The sequence below is a fragment of the Panulirus ornatus genome, chromosome 2 (assembly GCF_036320965.1).
Source record: "Panulirus ornatus isolate Po-2019 chromosome 2, ASM3632096v1, whole genome shotgun sequence".
Taxonomy (NCBI): domain Eukaryota; kingdom Metazoa; phylum Arthropoda; class Malacostraca; order Decapoda; family Palinuridae; genus Panulirus; species Panulirus ornatus.
In genome coordinates, this window is record NC_092225.1 from 23193815 (window position 1) to 23214315 (window position 20501).

The 20501-nt window shown below is 38.0% G+C and overlaps 1 protein-coding gene across 4 annotated transcripts in view; it reads right to left on the minus strand.

Moving 5' to 3' along the window:
* LOC139754228 (phospholipase D2-like) overlaps positions 1–20501 on the minus strand; it is a 96863-nt gene that overhangs the window by 10053 nt on the left and 66309 nt on the right. For all 4 annotated transcript variants that reach the window (XM_071671558.1, XM_071671549.1, XM_071671541.1 and 1 more), the window contains 7 exons: positions 16679–16806; positions 11477–11578; positions 9218–9426; positions 8761–8886; positions 4810–5050; positions 4024–4233; positions 1985–2107 (listed from right to left, as the gene is read on the minus strand). In XM_071671558.1, the coding sequence (XP_071527659.1) occupies positions 1985–2107; positions 4024–4233; positions 4810–5050; positions 8761–8886; positions 9218–9426; positions 11477–11578; positions 16679–16806 (1139 nt within the window). The remainder of the gene's footprint in view (positions 1–1984; positions 2108–4023; positions 4234–4809; positions 5051–8760; positions 8887–9217; positions 9427–11476; positions 11579–16678; positions 16807–20501) is intronic.

Below are 20501 nucleotides of genomic sequence, written 5' to 3' on the forward strand. Positions count from 1 at the left end.
AGAGCAAGATTACTCAGTGGGAACATTCAAGAATTAGGATACAATTTAGAACAATGTTAATGCCTCACAGCTGCAATAGATAAGAATAAAATTCTTAATCAAAATTCCTTTCAAACATTTTTTTCCATCAATAATAAGAATTTTAATGATATTGTAAGGTTTTTCAATCATAATGCCTTTTATAAAAATGACAAAGCCAATTAATATTAGATTTATACCAAAAAACACAAGGGAAATTGTTTTGAAACACATTTCATCTGTTGAGGTTACCTTTTAAAAAACTCAGTTATCTTCTCATTTTCCCCTTTTTTATCTTTTGCCTTTTTATACATTTCATTCAAGGCCTGGCCTACAGAAGAAGGATGATGACTATAAACCTCTTCAATTTTGCCGGAAAAACAGAATCAGTCATGACTCAAAAGAATGTGGTGGTTCAGCTAGGCAGGCATTAACTTTGCTTTTAGAGTTACATGCTGGTGGGATTTAAGCGATGCATGAGTGCAAAAGTCTCAGCTTTCTGGAGCATGCTCACATTGTTTCCAACATGCAGAGTATACTTAATCAGCTTGAAATCTTGAAATCAGTTTGTGGCCTTCTTTCTTTCTTCTTTTCATACTATTCACCATTTCCTGCATTAGTGAGGTAGCGTTAAGAACAGAGGACTGAGCCTTTGATGGATTATCCTCACCTGGCCCCCTTCTCTGTTCCTTCTTTTGGAAAATTAAAAAAAAGGAGAGGGGAGGATTTCCAGCCCCCCCGCTCCCTCCCTTTTAGTCGCCTTCTACGACATGCAGGGAATACGTAGAAAGTATTCGTCTCCCCTATCCCCAAGGATAAGTTTGTAATAAGTTTATTTATTAGAAATTGCCCCTGAACACCTTTTTTTAAAGGGTCTTCATTTTACTCCAGTATCCCTTTTTCCAGGAGTTTCTGCAGCTTCAAAGCTGCAAAACTTCCAGTGGGAAAGAAATGTTGGACTCCTCAGGAGTGAAAAGTTCTTTGACATGACACATTATGTCAACCTCACTGAAGGTGACTTTTCACTTGCAGTGTAACCACAGGCAGGAAGGTTCTGGTAACATCGCCTCTCAAAGTTAAAGCAATGAACGATCCTTCAGCACCATATTACAAAAATTACAATTGAGTGGAAACATGAAAAACAGCTTTATTCTCTTGTTTCTTTCATACTTGTTGACTGTTTCCCATGTTAGCAAGGTAGCATCAGGAACAGAAGAAAATACCTTATTTGCTCTGCATGTAATGAGTAATACACCAAAGCCACTGCCCCTTATCCACAACCATGCACTACAGACCTTTCAATGGTTTTCCCCACCTGTCTCATATGCCCTGGTTTAATCCATCACCAGGACTTCACCCACTGTATGCCACATCACTCAAATTCACTCTATCTCATACATAACTTTCACCCTCATGCAAGTTCATGCCTCAAAAACTCAAAATATTTTTCACTCCAACCTTCCATCTCTAATTTGGTTTACCCCTTCTCCTTGTCACCTCCACTTCTGACACATATATCCTCATCATTAACCTCCTTACTCATTCTCTCCATATGTCCAAAACATTTCAGCAAACCTTCTTCATCTCTTTCAACTGTACTTTTCTCATTACCACACCTCTTTCTTACTCTATCATTACCTACTCAATCAACCCTTATCACACCACATCCACTCTCTACTATACATTCACATCTATAGCCAATACATCACATCCATACATACAACATTGTTGGTACTCCTATACCTTCAAACATACCCATGTTTGCCCTCCCATTTAGGTACCTCTCTCTCCACAAATTCCTCAATATTCCCCAAACCTTAGCCCCGTCACCCAAGCTACAACTCACCTTTGCTTCCTTGATTCCATTCACTGCATATCCATCCTAGGTATCTAAAACAGCTCAACTAACCTGTCTTTCTACACAGCTAAATCTAATAACCTTATGTGTTGACAAAAAAAGTTTTACCTGAATCTCATTTAACTTTGCTTGTGCCTCTACTGGACTGACTTCTGCTAATGTTGTAGTATGTCTTAGTTTATCCACAGCCTCAAATGTAGTTGCGCTATTACATGGGTAGCAAGAAAACACCTGAAATATGAAATACAATAAAATCATCACATAAACTTCATAAATATCATAGCTTAAAATTCAATATATGTAACATTGAGAATATAATGAATAGCAAGGAAAGTCATTCTGAAATAATTATGTTTCTATATACAGTACAGGGCATGTTTTACAAGTGGAAGAATGACTGAATGATTTGAGGTTGAAACAAGTTAGACAATGATGTGCATGTTTCATAGGCTTTTTGTATCTTTAACCCTCCAAGTGTAGTCCAATTATATGTACGTTTCACAAAGAAGGCAATTTCACTAAAAGGCAAGAGCCTGTATTGTATTCATACAATCTTAAATTTCCTGCTTAAGTTTGAAATGACCAGTGCTTTCTAGCCATATATATTATACATTTATTTATTATACTTGATCACCATTACCCGCAAATATGAGGTAGCACCAGGAAACATGAAGAAGGGCCTATCCACTCATATACAAATATATACACATAAATGCTCATTATTTATCTTATATATATTTATTTTGCTTTGTCGCTGTCTCCCACGTTAGCGAGGTAGCGCAAGGAAACAGACGAAAGAATGGCCCAACCCGCCCACATACACATGTATATACATACACGTCCACACATGCAAATATACATACCTATACATCTCAATGTACACATATATATACACACACAGACATATACATATATACACATGTACATAATTCATACTGTCTGCCTTTATTTGTTCCCATTGCCACCCCGCCACACATGGAATAACAACCCCCTCCCCCCTCATGTTTGCGAGGTAGCGCTAGGAAAAGACTTCAAAGGCCCCATTCGTTCACACTCAGTCTCTAGCTGTCATGTAATAATGCACCGAAACCACAGCTCCCTTTCCACATCCAGGCCCCACACAACTTTCCATGGTTTACCCCAGATGCTTCACATGCCCTGGTTCAATCCATTGACAGCACATCGACCCCGGTATACCACATCTTTCCAATTCACTCTATTCCTTGCACGCCTTTCACCCTCCTGCATGTTCAGGCCCCAATCACTCAAAATCTTTTTCACTCCATCTTTCCACCTCCAATTTGGTCTCTCACTTCTCCTCGTTCCCTCCACCTCTGACACATATATCCTATTTGTCAATCTTTCCTCACTCATTCTCTCTATGTGACCAAACCATTTCAAAACACCCTCTTCTGCTCTCTCAACCACACTCTTTTTATTTCCACACATCTCTCATACATACACATATACATATCAACATATACATACACATACACAGACATATACATATATACAAATGTATATTTCATTTTATTTATCTATCATACTTGTCACTGTCTCCCACATTAGTGAGGTAGTGCAAGGAAACAGACAAAAGAATGGTCCAACCCGCCCACATACACATGTATATGCATAAACACTCACACACGCACATACACATACACAGACATATACATATATACACATGTACATATTCATACTTGCTGCCTTCATCCATTCCTATCGCCACCTCACCACACATGAAACGGCACGCCCCTCCCCCCCACATGCTAGGAAAAGACAACAAAGGCCACATTCATTCACATTCAGTCTCTAGCTGTCATGTGTAATGCACCGAAACCATGAGAGAGCATCCACTGTAATGAGCCAACAACCAGTACCCTGTTATCATAATCTATTTGATGATTATATAGCCTCTACTTAGGTATGCCCTATTAGAGCATGACATGAAAGATGCCTGTCAGTCTCAGAATAAGGTTTCTGAGATGAAAGAAATGGTTCTATCACAATGTACGAAATAAGAGGTGAATATATACAAATGGGTAGCAGGAAAAACTTAAGAAATTGTAAAACAAGCCATGTTTGCAATGGTCAAAGAAGTCTTAGTAAGCTAGTTTATGGTACAAATAAATAAAACTAAATCTTACCTCCTCATATATCAGTGTGTTTTTATTGGCTATGTAGTACCAAACATTCATAAAAAAGGAATCACAGATTGGATCGCTGATATCAATGTGGGGATTTTCACAGTCTGCAATACCCAAATGTTCACTGAACAAGTACCTTCGCATACTGCCTGCAAACACCCCAGAATCATATGGCTGTCCATTCATAATGCCATTTTCAAACTCCTGGTCCTGCAAGATTATGGAATTACATACAGTACTGGCATATGATAGCATACTTCAAAAGAACAATCAATAAAAATGGGGAAAAAAACAAAATAAGATAATAAACAAAATGTGGAATCATTCATCACAGGACATTCTCATCAAAACATGGAGATGAGAGGTTGAACAACACGAAAAAAGTGGAACTGGTACAGAATTAAATAATCAACAAGGAATTATCATGCCACAATGAAATACTTTCCCTTATCAGGCAAGCATTCTCTCAGATGCTCATGAGGATCAGTTGGCATATAATAAAAATTCAGTAACTGGTTTATCTGAAATACCCTAATGTAACATTAAAAATTTTGGAAAACTTATATAAGAACCAATTAACACAGATAATGTATCTGAGGGTCAGCAGTTTGATCAGCCTGGCTTTTACTGCTGAGCGGTATAGGGTCATTCATCTAAAAATCTATGTTTCTATCTGTAACAGATGTCAAGTGAGAACTTACTAAATAAAGTAAGGCTCTTAATCTTTCTAGCTTGCAAAGATCACAAAAAACATTTGCAGCACATTAAAGTACATTCATACTTTACCTCAATAACAAGACAAACTTCAGAGTCCCTGTCCCCATTAAGGCTGCGGTCATTGATGTTTGCTGAGCCAGCAATGACAAATCGATCATCCACAATCATCAGTTTGGAGTGGATGTAAATCAATTCTGACACTGGCTGATCTCCAAGGTTCTCATGGGTACGCAAAGAACAGAAAGATATATAACGCTCCCATTCAGTAACACCACGTTCTATCAGGCTTTGAATCACACTTGACTTTCCGCTGTTGGAGGTAGTATGTTTTTAATCGCACAATTCACACAAGATAAATGTCAAATATGAAAAAGTTCAAATGTCTATCATTTAATGTATCAAAATGAAGTTTAGTAAAAACTGTTAAATCTGCAATAGTGATAAGGACACCAAATGCTTACCCTGAGGAATGCAGACCATCTCTTCTTGCAGAGTTACATAAGCATGACTGTTTTTCTACAATGTGCTCACCAAGCCAAGTGATGAACAATAAATTCATAAAGCACCTAATTTTCAAATTAGGTAATACTAATCTCCTACTGCTTACCATGAACAAGGCCTACAAAATGCAGCAGGTATTGGATAACCTAGCACTTCACTTCGAGTTGCATGTGAAACAGAAGAATGGGCAAGCCTGAAGAAGGGGTAAGGGAAGGGCTGGTGGAACTTGGAGGGAAAGTGACATACCAATGATTTAGCTCAATGCAGTGATTAAACTGTTATATAAAGGAAATGTTAAAAGAATAATTAAGAAAATATTACAAATACCAGCAAGACAAATGTATTCTCAAAACACAGTCACAGAGTTAGAATAAAATATACTACAAGTAAAATCAAGGTGCTGTAGTTAGTGAATTAAAACAACAATGACAGCAGCATAAACCCAACAGCTTTGACAAGTCAGGAGTAATTAACTTCATACATTAAAAAAAATTGTGATTCTTTTCTTTTGGTTTATACAATCATGAAAAAGTAGCTTAAAACTGCATTTTGAAATGATGATTACAGAAATCCAAAGAAAGGCAGGAAATCAGAATTTGAAATTATGATTACAGAAATCCAAAGAAAGGCAGGAAATCAGAATTTTCTCTCAGGCTCAGTTGTCTATTTCTGATACTACCTTACTAAAACAGGAAAGACAAGTATGAATGTGTCCTTTTTGTCTATATATGTAATTCCTGGCACCATCCCACCCCACAGGAAACAGTATCACCACCCCTGCATCAGCGAGGTAGTGCCAGGAAACAAATGAAAAGAAGGCCACATCCGTTCCCACTCGGTCTCCAGCTGTCATGCGTAATGCACCAAAACTACAGCTCCCTAACAACATATATAGGGGTAGCAGGATTCTGCTTGCTTCTGATTACACCACATGGGAAAAGACACCTTGATTCGTACATCTACCACTCTTGTGGCCAGGAAATATCTAAGAAGCATGATAGCATTGGCTAAAATACTACATTACCACAGTAATGTCCACTATCAGGCTTGGTGAGCAACTGTACTGGGCAATCAATTATGCTTACATAAAGGACATGAAGAGAAAAAATCTGAGCAATCCTTTACAATATCATACTGTTAGCTAGTTTAGCTTTGAGTACTGGTGAATACTGGGCCAAGGCATACAGCTTGCAAAAACAGATTAGTAGTCTGACCTTATGTGATAATATAAAATTAGAGATGTTTATATAAAAATGTACAATGAGGCATATTCTTTTATGAATAAAACATAATTTGTACCATAAAAAATTATCATCCAAAATATTCTTTAAAAACAGGAATGGATACCAGATTTAAAAATCAAAAACCCCCTCAAACATACAGAAATCATCCTGATCAAGGAATTTAAAGAATAGAAACATTTGTGAGCAAATTCAAGCTTACTTGGTTTCAAGGTTGAGGGTTAAAAATGTCATCAAAAATTAGTTCAGAGATGAAAATTTAGGTTTATTCATTCATGAATGCATAAGCAAAGGAGATATTCAATATTTCTAAAATGTTATTTTTCTTTTAGTCTTCTTTTCAGCATTGTACATGCATTATTTCTGACTATATCCACAACACAGCACTACTTAAAGGCCTGCAACACAAAATCAGCTCTCTCTTACAATGGCTCCTATCTTATATGTCTATAATTCCTTTATATCTACTCTTTCCCTATTTTCTCTTGTATAGTTGGAATACAAGCCTCTTTCACTAAGCACATATATTTTCCATAAACCATTCATAACTTCTCCATTATCTACAATATCTGGATTACCTATTCTCTAACTGTACCACTTCCTCAATCATCACCACTTCCTCAATCATCTACTCATCAGTTTCACAGGTCATCTACAAATAATTTCCTTCCAAAACTATAGAAATAATACTAAGTCCTCTTCTAAATGTTCATATGAACCAAAATATTCATCTTCCTATCTCACATCAGTGTTTACAATCTGGCACACATACTTTATTCCATCTACTTCTAAAGTGCTGACAATCTTCCTAGCAAGAGAGATAGCTTAAATTCCTGAGTTTCTAATTTCTTTTTCATAACTGATCAGCATTTCCCACATTAGCAAGGTGGCGACACAAGCAGACGAAGAAAGGCCATATCAACTCTTCCATTCTCTAGCTGCCATGTGTAATGCAACAAAACCACAGCTCCATTTCCACAACCAGGCCCTACAGACCTTTCCAAGGTTTAGTCCGGATGCTTCAGATACCCTGGTCCACTCCATTCACAGTATGTCGACCTCAGTATACCACATTGTTCCAACTCAATCTACCCCCATGCATGCCCTTCACAAATATCATCATTCAAATCATTTTCACATTTGATCATCATTTCCCACATTAGCAAGGTAGCACCAGGAACTGATGAAGAAAGGCCACATCCCCTCGTATCGATTCTCTAGCTTTCATGTGTAACGCCCTGAAACCACAGTTCCATATCCATAAACACATCCCACAGAACTTTTCATAGTTTAGCCCTCATGCTTCATATGCCCTGGTTCAGTTCACTGACAGCACATTGAACCCAGTATACCATATCATTCAAATTCACTCTATCTTGTGCATGTCTTTCACCCTCCTGCATGTTCAGGCCCTGATCAATCAAAATCTTTTCACTTCATCCTTCCATCTCCAATTCAGTCTCCCCATTCTCCTTGTCCCCTCCACTTCTGACATAAAGATCTTCTTTGTTAACTTTTTCTCATTCATTCATTCCATATGTTCAAACCATTATAGCACATCCTCTTCAGCACTTTCAACCATTCTCTTTTTATTACCACACATCTCTCTCACCCTTTCAAAACAAACATCAAATATCAATAACAAATAACAAATATCATTCCTGCTAACAACACCTGGCTATGGAGATCTAACAAATCTCAAGAATTGAGAATGCTCATTGCTACTACTGTGCTACAAGATTCCTTCTACAATAATGTCTCACTAGCATAATCCAGCCTACTGTTTCCACGTCAGTAGACTGTCACTTCTCTAGCAGCAACATAAATCCAAAATGCAGAATCCTAAAATCTGTACAGTATATTTTCAAGCACTCTTTAGACCTGTACCCTTGTTAATACTCTTACAGACAATTCTGACACCATCCCCTCCATTATTAAAGAACCAACTAATCAAGGATAGACTATTTCATCCTTACAGTTATGTCTGTTTTTTCTATCTGAAGGACAGGTTCTTATCAAACAAACAAAATTCTTATGTATCATTTCAGTGATTTTCAACTTCCCTGCTTTGCATGTTACTTTCAGTTCTTCTGCCTGATGATCACACAAAGAGAACTTATTTAACTTATCTAACACCTACACTTCTATGCACACACTAATTCAACTTTTTAATAAGCATCATTCCTTCAACTATTTCATACTTGCATTTTTTTACAGTTATGCAACAAAATGAAGTTTGTTACAAAGCACACGTATATCATGGATCTTTACACCTTACCGAGATATGCTGACATAATTCCAGTACACAATGTACTGCATTGCAATGCCACTTGACTTGCCAATCATCCCCTCAAAAGCTGGCAGAAGAGGCAACATGATGAACACTCGGAAAACTTCGCCACAACTGTAAAGAAATATGACTCAAACAGTTGACACATTTTTGATGTTAATGCTGTAAACATATGCATAAGACAGTTTTCATAACCACACAACCAAGAACTGTATAAATATTTTCATACATTCAAAACAGGTCGGTGCCTTTAACTTATGCAATATAGCTACCAATTACCTCCACATTCTCAAGCAAGAAACATGATATTTTTCAATTAACTTACAAGAAATTATCATCACAGGGACAAAACTCATCACTAATTCAAAATCCTCTATGGTAAGAAAACATAAGGGTTGTGTGGTAAATTATATACATTACAATACACAAAATACAAACACCTTACTTGTGAGCCTGAACAATGCGCTCCACTAATTCATGACCAATATAATTTCTAATATCCCTTTGTCCATCAGTGTTGCCACAAGTTATGAAAAACTGGTTCTCAATGTATATATAGTGCTTAGATCCACGGATAAGATCAACATAGGCAGAAAAGATACTTGCTTCATCTTCATCCAATCCAGCACTCCAACTACCTACACTACGCACTACCTGGAAAAAACATTCAACATAGAAAAATATGTATTTCAAAAATGGAATGCATTCAAATTTGTGCAACAGACAAAGCCAATCAAAAATCTCTCCCTAACTTTCTATAAGTACAATTACTTCATTCAGAGAAAGCTACCTATCAATTATGTGTATTTCTATTTACAAAGAGTAGGGTCAGATATACTGGTGCACAGATGTGCATCTTTTGAGGGAAATTTGATTTTGCAGAACAGGTCCCTAACCTAGTCAAACGACCAGTATTACTACAGACACTAAAGTCATGTTCCAATGTAGACATCTGTTAACACTGTACACAAAATTGAATATTCTTTATATAGGTGGCCAACATATGACATGGTATAAAAAGACTAGGAACATCAGGAAATGATCCCCTAATCACAAAATCAGTCTATGTAAAAAATTTAACATAGCTCGATATGTTATGTACTTTATTCAAAGAACAAATATGAGTAGCTATCAATAACATAAGAGAGTTTTAAAACTGCTATCCAACAAAGTCTTCCAAATGTTCTGCAGCACCTAGCTAACTCCTTAGGCACAGTTTCAAGCCCTATATTAGACAAACAACACTGAAAGCAGCTCTGAAGCTCAACATCCCCCATTCGTTTTCTTGTTCTCCTCACTCTCTCCCCACTTCATATCAAAACAAGTTCTTCTCTATGCAGTTTGCTGATATTTTTGTAACCTATCTCTCATTTGCCTTCTTCTTCGGCTATGCACCTTCCTCTTGTACATTTCCAAATCCTCACACTCCTAAGCAAATATTACCCATGCATCTGTCTTTTCTCTTTCAACCACAAATTAACTTCTTCATCTCATCACTCACTACCTTGTCTCAAATGCCCACATCTCTTTTTCTGCATATCTATCCCCCATCACCTATAAGTAATGCTTCCTTAACTACCTTCCATTCTCTGCCCACTCTCTTAGTTTCATTCATTTTCTCCTTATGCCATTCCTTGCCTAATTTGTTTTGGTTTCTTTGCTCATAAGCTTCTTTTCCAAACCAGCTTACTTTCACCACCCTCTTCCCATCCATGTCATTATCTCTTTCTAGAGTAACTGTAAACTTTCACACTCCCCTCCACAAAACAAGTGATCAGATGTCCTACCAGCTGCTCCTCTCAGCACATTCATATCAAAAGTCTCATCTTTGGACATCCGTCACTCAGCACATAATCTAATAAGACCTGTGAACTCCCAACCCAAGTTAGGAGCTGTCAGTGAGCTGAACTAGGACACAAGAAGTAGTTAGGGAACACCAATGACAGGTCTCTAAGCCATTCTTCTTTTCCTGATGCTACCTCCCTACAAGGAAAATGGTAAACAAATACATATATAGTATTTCTTTCATTCACCAGCTTTCATTTATCTTTGTAGTTAATTTGTTAGCCATGCAACCCAATCACCCTTTTATGGGGCTCCTGAAACTTCAAGGCTGTACTCCATAGTGGAACATCGTAAGGCAGGATCATGTCAGGCAGGAGGGTCCTTAATGACACCATACTCTGTTTGGTCTACTTGTGATGATACAGCCTTGTCAAAAATGACTCCTCACTCTATAATTATCAACTTACACAGTGTGAAGGACTTGAACACATTCACTACTACCATACAGCTTCTTAAATGTATGTATGCTATCTGTATTAATCATGTTCTCAGTTATTTCATTCTAATCACCAACCACTGTCATACTATAAAAGTACTTCTTTTAATCTTTTTAACAAGTGTCATACTTAATTTTCATGTTACGTCTTCTGGTTGCTCTAATACTGCATCTCTCAAAGAACTATACACTCTCTACATTATCAACCTGTTCTAAAACTTAAAGGTCACCCATCAGTCTTTTCTCTTCCAAACTGCACAAAGTTAAAGCCTTAAGCCTTTCCCAGAAACTCAACTCTTAATTCTGGTATCATCTTTAATGCTTTCAATGTTAACATTGGCAGGCAGGGTCTAGGAACACCAATATTTATGCGTTCAAAGTGATCTGTTTCCCTCTTTCTTCTTATCCATTTTTCATTCTCACCTGACATTTTACTCTGTGCTTAGGCTGGAGATGTGATGTCAAAAAGTATTCCTTATCATAGGTTCTGGGCAGCAAGTATGGGTAAGTATCACTCTGCTTTGCCTGAAAAGAATAAGAGAAAAAATCAAACCCTTTATGTCATACACAGTATGATGCACTAAAATACAAATGTATTAATACTAAGGCAAAAAAAAAATTGCTTCATCTATGCAATCATTACAGATGACAAAAGTAATTTCTCCAGTGCACTGGACTTCACTAGTTATGGAGACCATAAAGGTGTGGCCACCTCCTTGAGAGAGTTCCTACTGGCAACAGGCATTAGAGATATAGATAAATTATTAATAAGAAAATCATTTCTGAAAATCATAATCTCATAGTTTTTCATATGTTTCTAAGTAAGCTTCTATCACCTAATGGAGCTCCTTATATGTAAATTATGTTACCTACCTTAGCCTTTAGTGCCTCTCATCTAACAGGCCACTGGCAGTAGGCAACTCCATTAGTGTTTTCAGAGGCTCCTACCTAATGTTCCTTCCAGCTACTTCTACCTAATGTGTCTAAATAATGTTTCAACCAACTACTTATGCCTAATGTTCCCAACTAATGTTCCTATCTACTACCTCTACCTAATGTTTCTACCTACTGCTCCTATCTGATGTTCCTATCTACTACTACTATCTATGCTCCTACCATTTTGCCAAAAGGAAGGGCCAGTGCACAGTGCTCATCACAGGAAAACCTAGTTACAAAGAATGAGTTGTGTGAGTTAAGAGTTGTGAAGAGCTACGTGTGACAAGAGACTGTATGTTTGTGGACAAAATGCCAGTAGTCCACATGTAGGTGAGGTAGAAAGATACCTGGGTCAAAATAGTGCAACTTGACAACTATTGTAGTGCTGACTCACTCACTACACAGCCATCACTCACCTTCCCGATACCCAGACAGGCAGTACCAGATATATACCTCCTTGGGTGGTAACTGCCTACCAACTACTACCTGGTAAATTAAGCTATCTTAAGTTTAAAAGTCCATATAAATTCTTGATCTATGAAAAATGTGACACATTCATAAATCACTACATGCAAATGCATACTTATGTTATTGGTGTACAATGGAATATGTTACTTATAACATCTGCATTATTACTTACAGTCTTTAAGATGGGAAGTGCTCTCCAACCTCTTGCTGAGGCAGAAGTGAGGATCCTCTAACTCTCTTTTAAGCAGCATTTAAAGCAAAGATAAATATATTTCAAACTATAAAGCAATGATATAGACCAAGCCAATCAACATTATCTATATAGCAAGGTATATAATGAAATGGAGAAAAAGTTAATGATAATAGGCAGATTTGTTGAAAAAATGATTCCTTTAATATGGTGGATATGGATCTGCTTGAAAGAAAGTCAGGAATTAAAAACTGAAACAATTATGAGTAAGATAAAGATATTTACAAAAAGGCTGCATACATCTGACAGGAAATGAGACAAACTTCTTTAATACTAGGTCAGTATACAAATTACAGGAGCATAAATATAACCTTTCAGAGAAAGACAGGCTCACATGAGACTGTATCACTCATCCAGCCAATATGGCCATATTGGATATCAAATCAGTAGAGAAGGAGGAATTTGATAAAGGACCTCCCACCAATCATTTGCGTAAGGTCCACAATTGATCTGCACGTTTCTAACAGAAGGGTTTTTGAAACTTCAGCCAGATGGCATTTTGTCCTTTAGCAGCCATTCAAGACACTGTATTGGTGTGAAATGGAGAAATTTGACAAAGGTCCATCTCTTCCATAGGTGATTTCTAAAAACTTTTTCACTCAACTGACCTTGTGATTTCTGATATTTTCAAAATGTGAAAAGATTCCATGCAGATGACAACAATGGCTGCAAAATCATGACAATAGCTCCTCAAGTGAGCTTGCATTGTTCATCTTGTCAATATGACCTGGTGGACATAACAGATGGCAGAATGGTGCAAAAAGAAAATCATATACAGGACCATCCGTTATCATTTCTTAAAAATTTCATTTCATTCTGCTCAGTGGCTTTCGACAAGAGTTTCGAAGTTTCACCCAATGTGAGACTATTCTGCCACATGAAGGACATATGTGATGCTTGATCAGGCTGGAACAACAAGCAGGAACATTAGGTAGACACATTAGGTAGAAGTAGTCAGTACGAATATAAGATAGGAGCCTCTAGTAACACGGTGCTAGAGATGCCCTCTGCCAATGGCCTGTTAAGGGTGAGGCACTAAAGGCTAACAAGTGGCAATGGAGTTCAACAGTTACGGACACTCTTTTGCCATGGCCACCCTCTTGAAAGGAATGGGCATCAGTAATATATATTGATAAACAGATAGATCAGCATGAAATGATAATCTCTGACTGAAGGTCATCCACAGGTCATTTATGCAATGCCTTGACTAAAATGAAGCTGTGATTTCTAATGACAGCATTAAAACACAGAAAGTTTAAACAGAGATGACAAATGACAATGGACACAAGTAATGGCAATACCTCACAAGGTGAGCTAACCATAGGTTCTGGTGTGCTTGTAATACTAACCAGATCAATGTGGTCTGGCTGTCTTCTTTTTTCTTTCTCACTTGTTTGCCATTTTCCTTGATGTTAAGTTAATGCCAGAAAAACAAAGAAAGAAAAGGAAAGCCTCAACTGCCCATTTCCATTTTCCAGCCGTTATGGATAATGAATCAAACCCACAGCCCCCTATAAATAACCAGGCCCCACAGACCTTTCTATGGTTTCCTTTGACTGCTTCATATGCCCTAGTTCACTTCTTTGACAGCACGTTGCCCTCTGTATACCACATCACTCCAATTTAATCTATCCCATGCATGCCTTTCACCTTCCCGCATACTCAGGCCCCAAGTACTCAAATTCATTTTTGCTCCTCCTTGACCCCTCCTCTTCTAACATATATATATCCTCTTTGTCAACCTCATTCTCTCCATATGTCCAAACCATTTCAGCACACCCTCCTTATCTCTTTCAACTATACTCTTCTTATTCCCACACCTCTCTCTACCATTACTTACTTGATCAACCATCCTCACACCACATAATGGCCTTCAACACTTAATTTCTAACATATGCACTCTCCTCCGTACATTCTCATCTACAGCCCATGCCTTGCACCCATAAAACATCGTTGGAACTACTATACCTTCAAGCACACTCATTTTCATCCCCCCAGATAGTGACCTCTCTCTACACATTCCTCAATGCTCCTGGAATATTTGCCCCCTTGCCTATCCTATGACTTACCTCTGCTTCCAAGGATCCTTTCACTGCCATGTCCATATCCACTCCCTGATATCTAAAACATCTGATGTTCTCCAAATTTTCTCCATTCAAACTCACACCCCAATTAACTTGCCCGTTTGCACTGGTAAACCTAATAACATTGCTTTTATTCATATTTACTCTCAATTTCCTCTTCCATACACTTTCCCAAACTCAGACACCAACTTCTACCAATACCATTTCATCAGCAAACAACACTGACTCACTTTCCAGGCCCCCTTCACCACCTACAGACTGCATACCTGCCCATCTCTCCAAGACCCATTCATTTATCTTCCTCGCAATCCTATCTATTAACAAATTAAGCATCTACAGCGACATCATACACCCCTGCTGTAAAGCCACATTCACCTGGAACCACTCCTTTCTTCCTACTTCCACACACACCTTATTTTTTGAACTCCTCACTTGTTCTAATAGTTTTCCTCCAACACTATACAGTCATAACACCTTTCACAAAGCATCTCTATCAACACCATCATATGCTTTCTCCAGATCCATAAATGCCATGTACAAGTCATTCTGTTTCTCTAAGCATACATTTTTCAATCCTCTACCACTCCTGAAACCCCATTGCTCCTCCACAATCTGATGCTTTGTGCATTTCAACACCCTCTCAATCTCATACAACTTACCTAGTTTGCTCGCTCAACAAACTTATATAATTTAAGCACTCACCTTTGCTTCCTATGCCTTTATACAATGGCACTATACATACATTCCTCAGGCACCTCACCCTGATCCACATGTACACTGAAAATTCTAACAAACCAATCAACAACAGTCACCCACTTTTTATAAAATCTAATGGCAAATACCATCCACTCCAGCCACCTTACCACATTTCATCATACATAAGGCTTTCACCACGTTCTCTCTCTTCATCACATACTAAGGAAACCAAACAAAGGGCCACTAATCTATCATTCCTATCAAGTCTTCTTTCAATCTGCTTTAAGGTTTCAAACAAGATTTTTTATTTTTCAGACAAACAGAAATCATTTGGGTTTCTGACAGCCAGATTGAATGTTGGATCAGCATGAAATAAGGAAACTCATATAAGAACCATCCAGGTTTTTCACTTCCTTCAAAATCTATAATTACTTTCCCATCTCCTTTTTCTCCCCTTCATCCTCTCTAGATTCTAAATATGGCCTAGCCTTTACGTGGACTTTCGTCCGTGAATGGAGCCTATAAGAAAAAAAAAAAGGCTTTGCTTCAGTTGACTCCATAGTTTCTGAGATTACAATGTGAGAGGTTTACAACAGATGACAACACCAGACACAAAGTGATGACAATAGCTCACAAGGTAAGCTAAAAAGGCAGCAATTATCACCCATAAAATATAAGGAAATCTTGTCAAATGAGCGATTATTTTTTCAAATGAATTGCCACAGAGATCTCACAAACCATGACAAAGAATTGGACCCTTCAATCAAGAGTGGCACCATATTGGGTAAATAGCAATCATCTTTACCTCCATTTGTTAATATGCCTTACTACAGGTAGCAGATTAGCCAGTTCTTCAGTCAGACTTGTTCTGTCCATCTCTAACCTAAATCCTTTCTCAAGCATGTACTTCTCAACATTGCTAAGCATTCTATCTTCTCTTATCCCCTGTATCTATATCCATTCAACATATGAAAAGAGATAGACTGTTATCCCTTCGCATCTATTCCCCTAAATATCCATATCATATTCATACTTAACATTCTACATACTGACCACTACTTTTGTATTAGTATAAGATTTAATTTTCAGAATACTAATGTGTGTGCTTAGTTTCACATACACTGATGTAATTAATCTGCCAGCTCTCTGCTGGTCATTTTACTGTCAGAGATCCCTGATCCCTTAGTATACCTTTTCAGTTTTTACAGCATTCCAGCGCTGAATAAAATGCCGAGCAGCATCACGAGCAGCTGGCCCCTCAACAAAGAGACCTATGTCATGCCATGGCATCCGTGGAGTTTGATGACGATCGACAATATCTGTAAATATGATGTTAATATCAAACTTCTGGGAACCAAGTAAAACACAAGTTATCTGAATTCCTCTGTATTCTTTTGTATTTGTATTCCATATCATGTATTTGTATTTCATAATATGTGAAGATACACTATCTGAGACTAAGTACAGGTTGAGCATCCCTAATTCAAAAATTTGAAAAGCTTCAAAATCCAAAACTTTTTGAGCAGCGACATGACGTTACAAGTGGAAAATTAAACACCTGACCTCACTTGCCCATGCAGGGCTCTGACGCTCTGTTGGCACCAGTTTGTTACAAACCATCATTATCGCCAGCCCTATGTGCATTACTCACTGTTTTTTGCTTATTCTCTGCTCTATGTGAATGAGTGTAAGAAAATGATTGTTTATCAGAAGCATATAAATTCAGAGTCAGGAATGAAGGTGATGTCAAAAAACCACAGATTGTCCACATGGACAGCTGAGGTTGTAACACCTTAGCTTTCTGATGGTTCAGTGTTACAAAAACTTCCTTTCATGCACACAATTATCAAAAATATTGTATACATTACCTTCAGACTAGATGTTGTATATGAAACAGAAATGGATTTTGTGTTTTGACTTGGGTCCCATCCCCAAGATGTCTCATTATCTATTTTCCATCATGACAAATGTGGAAAACAAAATGCATGGAAACAAATAGGTTAGAGCTGAGACATACCTCAATATTTCAACTGTTCAACCGTCTTCCACAGGAAATGCAGATTCAAACATTTGGTGGGACCATATTTCCCAGCAAGTGATGATCACCCTGTCCAATGTCTTGGAGTGTCGCTCTCTGATTGGATCGCTTGTCCTTCTACCTTCACCCATTCACAGCAATCTCTGCTGCTTGACATGGCCAGCAGATGAACCCAGACCTTGTGTTAACATTGTTCTTAATCCTTTCCTCTAAGTAAGCTTTCACGCTATCAATAAACAATTGACACCAAGGCAACTACAGGCAAGTGACAAAATGTTTAGTGATAGTGTGAAAGCTTACCTAGAGGAAGGGATTAAGAATGTTAACACAAGGTCTGGGTTCATCTGCTGGTCATGTCAGGTAACAAAGATCACTGTGAATGGATGGAGGCAGCAGGACAAGCAATCCAATCAGAAAGCAACACGCCATGGCATCCTAATAGGTGACCATCACTTGCCGAGAAACAGTCCTGCCAAATGCTGGAATCAGTATCTCTTGAGGAAGACTGTAGAACGGTCAAAATGTTGTGGTATGTCTCAGCTCTAACCCATTTGTTTCCATACCATCCTATTTTCCACATATCTCATAATGTATATGCAAATACTCCAAAATCTGAACAAATCCAAAATCCCAAACACTTCTAGTCCCAGGCATTTTGGATAAGGGATACTCAACCTGTATAGAGACATAGTCTCTGCATCATTTATGGAGTATCATTGTCTATTTCACCATTTATAGATGTAGAATGATCAAATAATATGAAACAAGCTACCAGGAAAAATCAGAAATAGAAATCCATGTGATCAATAACTGATATGAAAACATTTCATACCACTGCCTGAATGCCTCTTCCATATAATAAAGAATTTGTAATTCAAAAATACACTGTGACTTAATGCATCATTATAATGACATATGAAACAAGCATGAATATTTCTTTTCTTTCTTTCAAACTATTCGCTATTTCCCGCATCAGCGAGGTAGCATTAAGAACAGAGGAATGGGCCTCTGAGGAAACATCCTCACCCGGCCCCCTTCTCTGTTCCTTCCTTTGGGGGAAAAAAAAAAAAAAAGAGGGGAGGATTTCCAGCCCCCCGCTCCCTTCCCTTTTAGTCGCCTTCTACGACACGTAGGGAATATGTGGGAAGTATTCTTTCTCCCATCCCCAGGGATATATATTCTAATATATATTCTGATATATTCTTACATAGAAAAAGCAATATAACAAGGAAATTGGGCATCTCTACTCTTTGCAAGCCCAAGAAGGTTAGGAACCCTATTTCTGCAAGACTCATTCCTAAAAAAATGTGTATGCCTTTCAGCATTTGATTCACTCCATATAAACAAGGAGAGTCATTAAGACAGAAAATAAGATATATCTAATTACAATAAGTGTCTCGAGTTGTATTTTCCATGAACTCTTGAGATAAGATCCAAACACCAACTAAAGATTTTATAGTTTAGCTACCATTTATACTCACTTCATGATCTTTTAGTTCAAGGTCCTAGACTACAGTGATATTATGGGGGAATGTATTTCAAGAATTACATTAGTGCCATATCTGCTTTGCCTTTATTCAGAGTTGAAGGTGCAAAGTTCTAATGTCTTGCCCACACTACTTTGAACTATAAATTACATTAGAAAACCAAAAATGAAACTTAACAAGTCACAGTTCAATATCATCCTTTGCAGTTGATACTAGAATTAGTGTGTAAATTTCATAAAACAGAAGACACTGACATATTCAAAACATACATTTAGAAAGTTCTCTACCATGCCAATAAAAAGATAATGCTTCCCAAAGGAGGAAAGTTCCAATTCCATCAATATGGAGAGAGAGTGACGAAATCACAACTATACAGAATACTAGACACTAGATACCATCATATCATTAATGAATAAGATGAAAGATCTAGGAATGCTAATGGCTGACAACCATAACTTCACTGAACACAACTAAATTACAGTTGCATCCTCCACATGGATGTTAAGCTTGTCATGGAGAACTTAGAGGCAAGAAATAAAAAACAAACATGAAACTCTTCAAGGCACCATCACTCTCCAAGCTTTTTTTTTTTTTTTTTTTTTCTTATACTTTGTCGCTGTCTCCCGCGTTTGCGAGGTAGCGCAAGGAAACAGACGAAAGAAATGGCCCAACCCTCCCCATACACATGTACATACACACGTCCACACACGCAAATATACATACCTACACAGCTTTCCATGGTTTACCCCGGACGCTTCACATGCCCTGATTCAATCCACTGACAGCACGTCAACCCCTGTATACCACATCGCTCCAATTCACTCTATTCCTTGCCCTCCTTTCACCCTCCTGCATGTTCAGGCCCCGATCACACAAAATCCTTTTCACTCCATCTTTCCACCTCCAATTTGGTCTCCCTCTTCTCCTCGTTCCCTCCACCTCCGACACATATATCCTCTTGGTCAATCTTTCCTCACTCATTCTCTCCATGTGCCCAAACCATTTCAAAACACCCTCTTCTGCTCTCTCAACCACGCTCTTTTTATTTCCACACATCTCTCTTACCCTTACGTTACTTACTCGATCAAACCACCTCACACCACACATTGTCCTCAAACATCTCATTTCCAGCACATCCATCCTCCTGCGCACAACTCTATCCATAGCCCACGCCTCGCAACCATACAACATTGTTGGAACTACTATTCCTTCAAACATACCCATTTTTGCTTTCCGGGATAATGTTCTCGACTTCCACACATTTTTCAAGGCTCCCAAAATTTTCGCCCCCTCCCCCACCCTATGATCCACTTCCGCTTCCATGGTTCCATCCGCTGACAGATCCACTCCCAGATATCTAAAACACTTCACTTCCTCCAGTTTTTCTCCATTCAAACTCACCTCCCAATTGACTTGACCCTCAACCCTACTGTACCTAATAACCTTGCTCTTATTCACATTTACTCTTAACTTTCTTCTTCCACACACT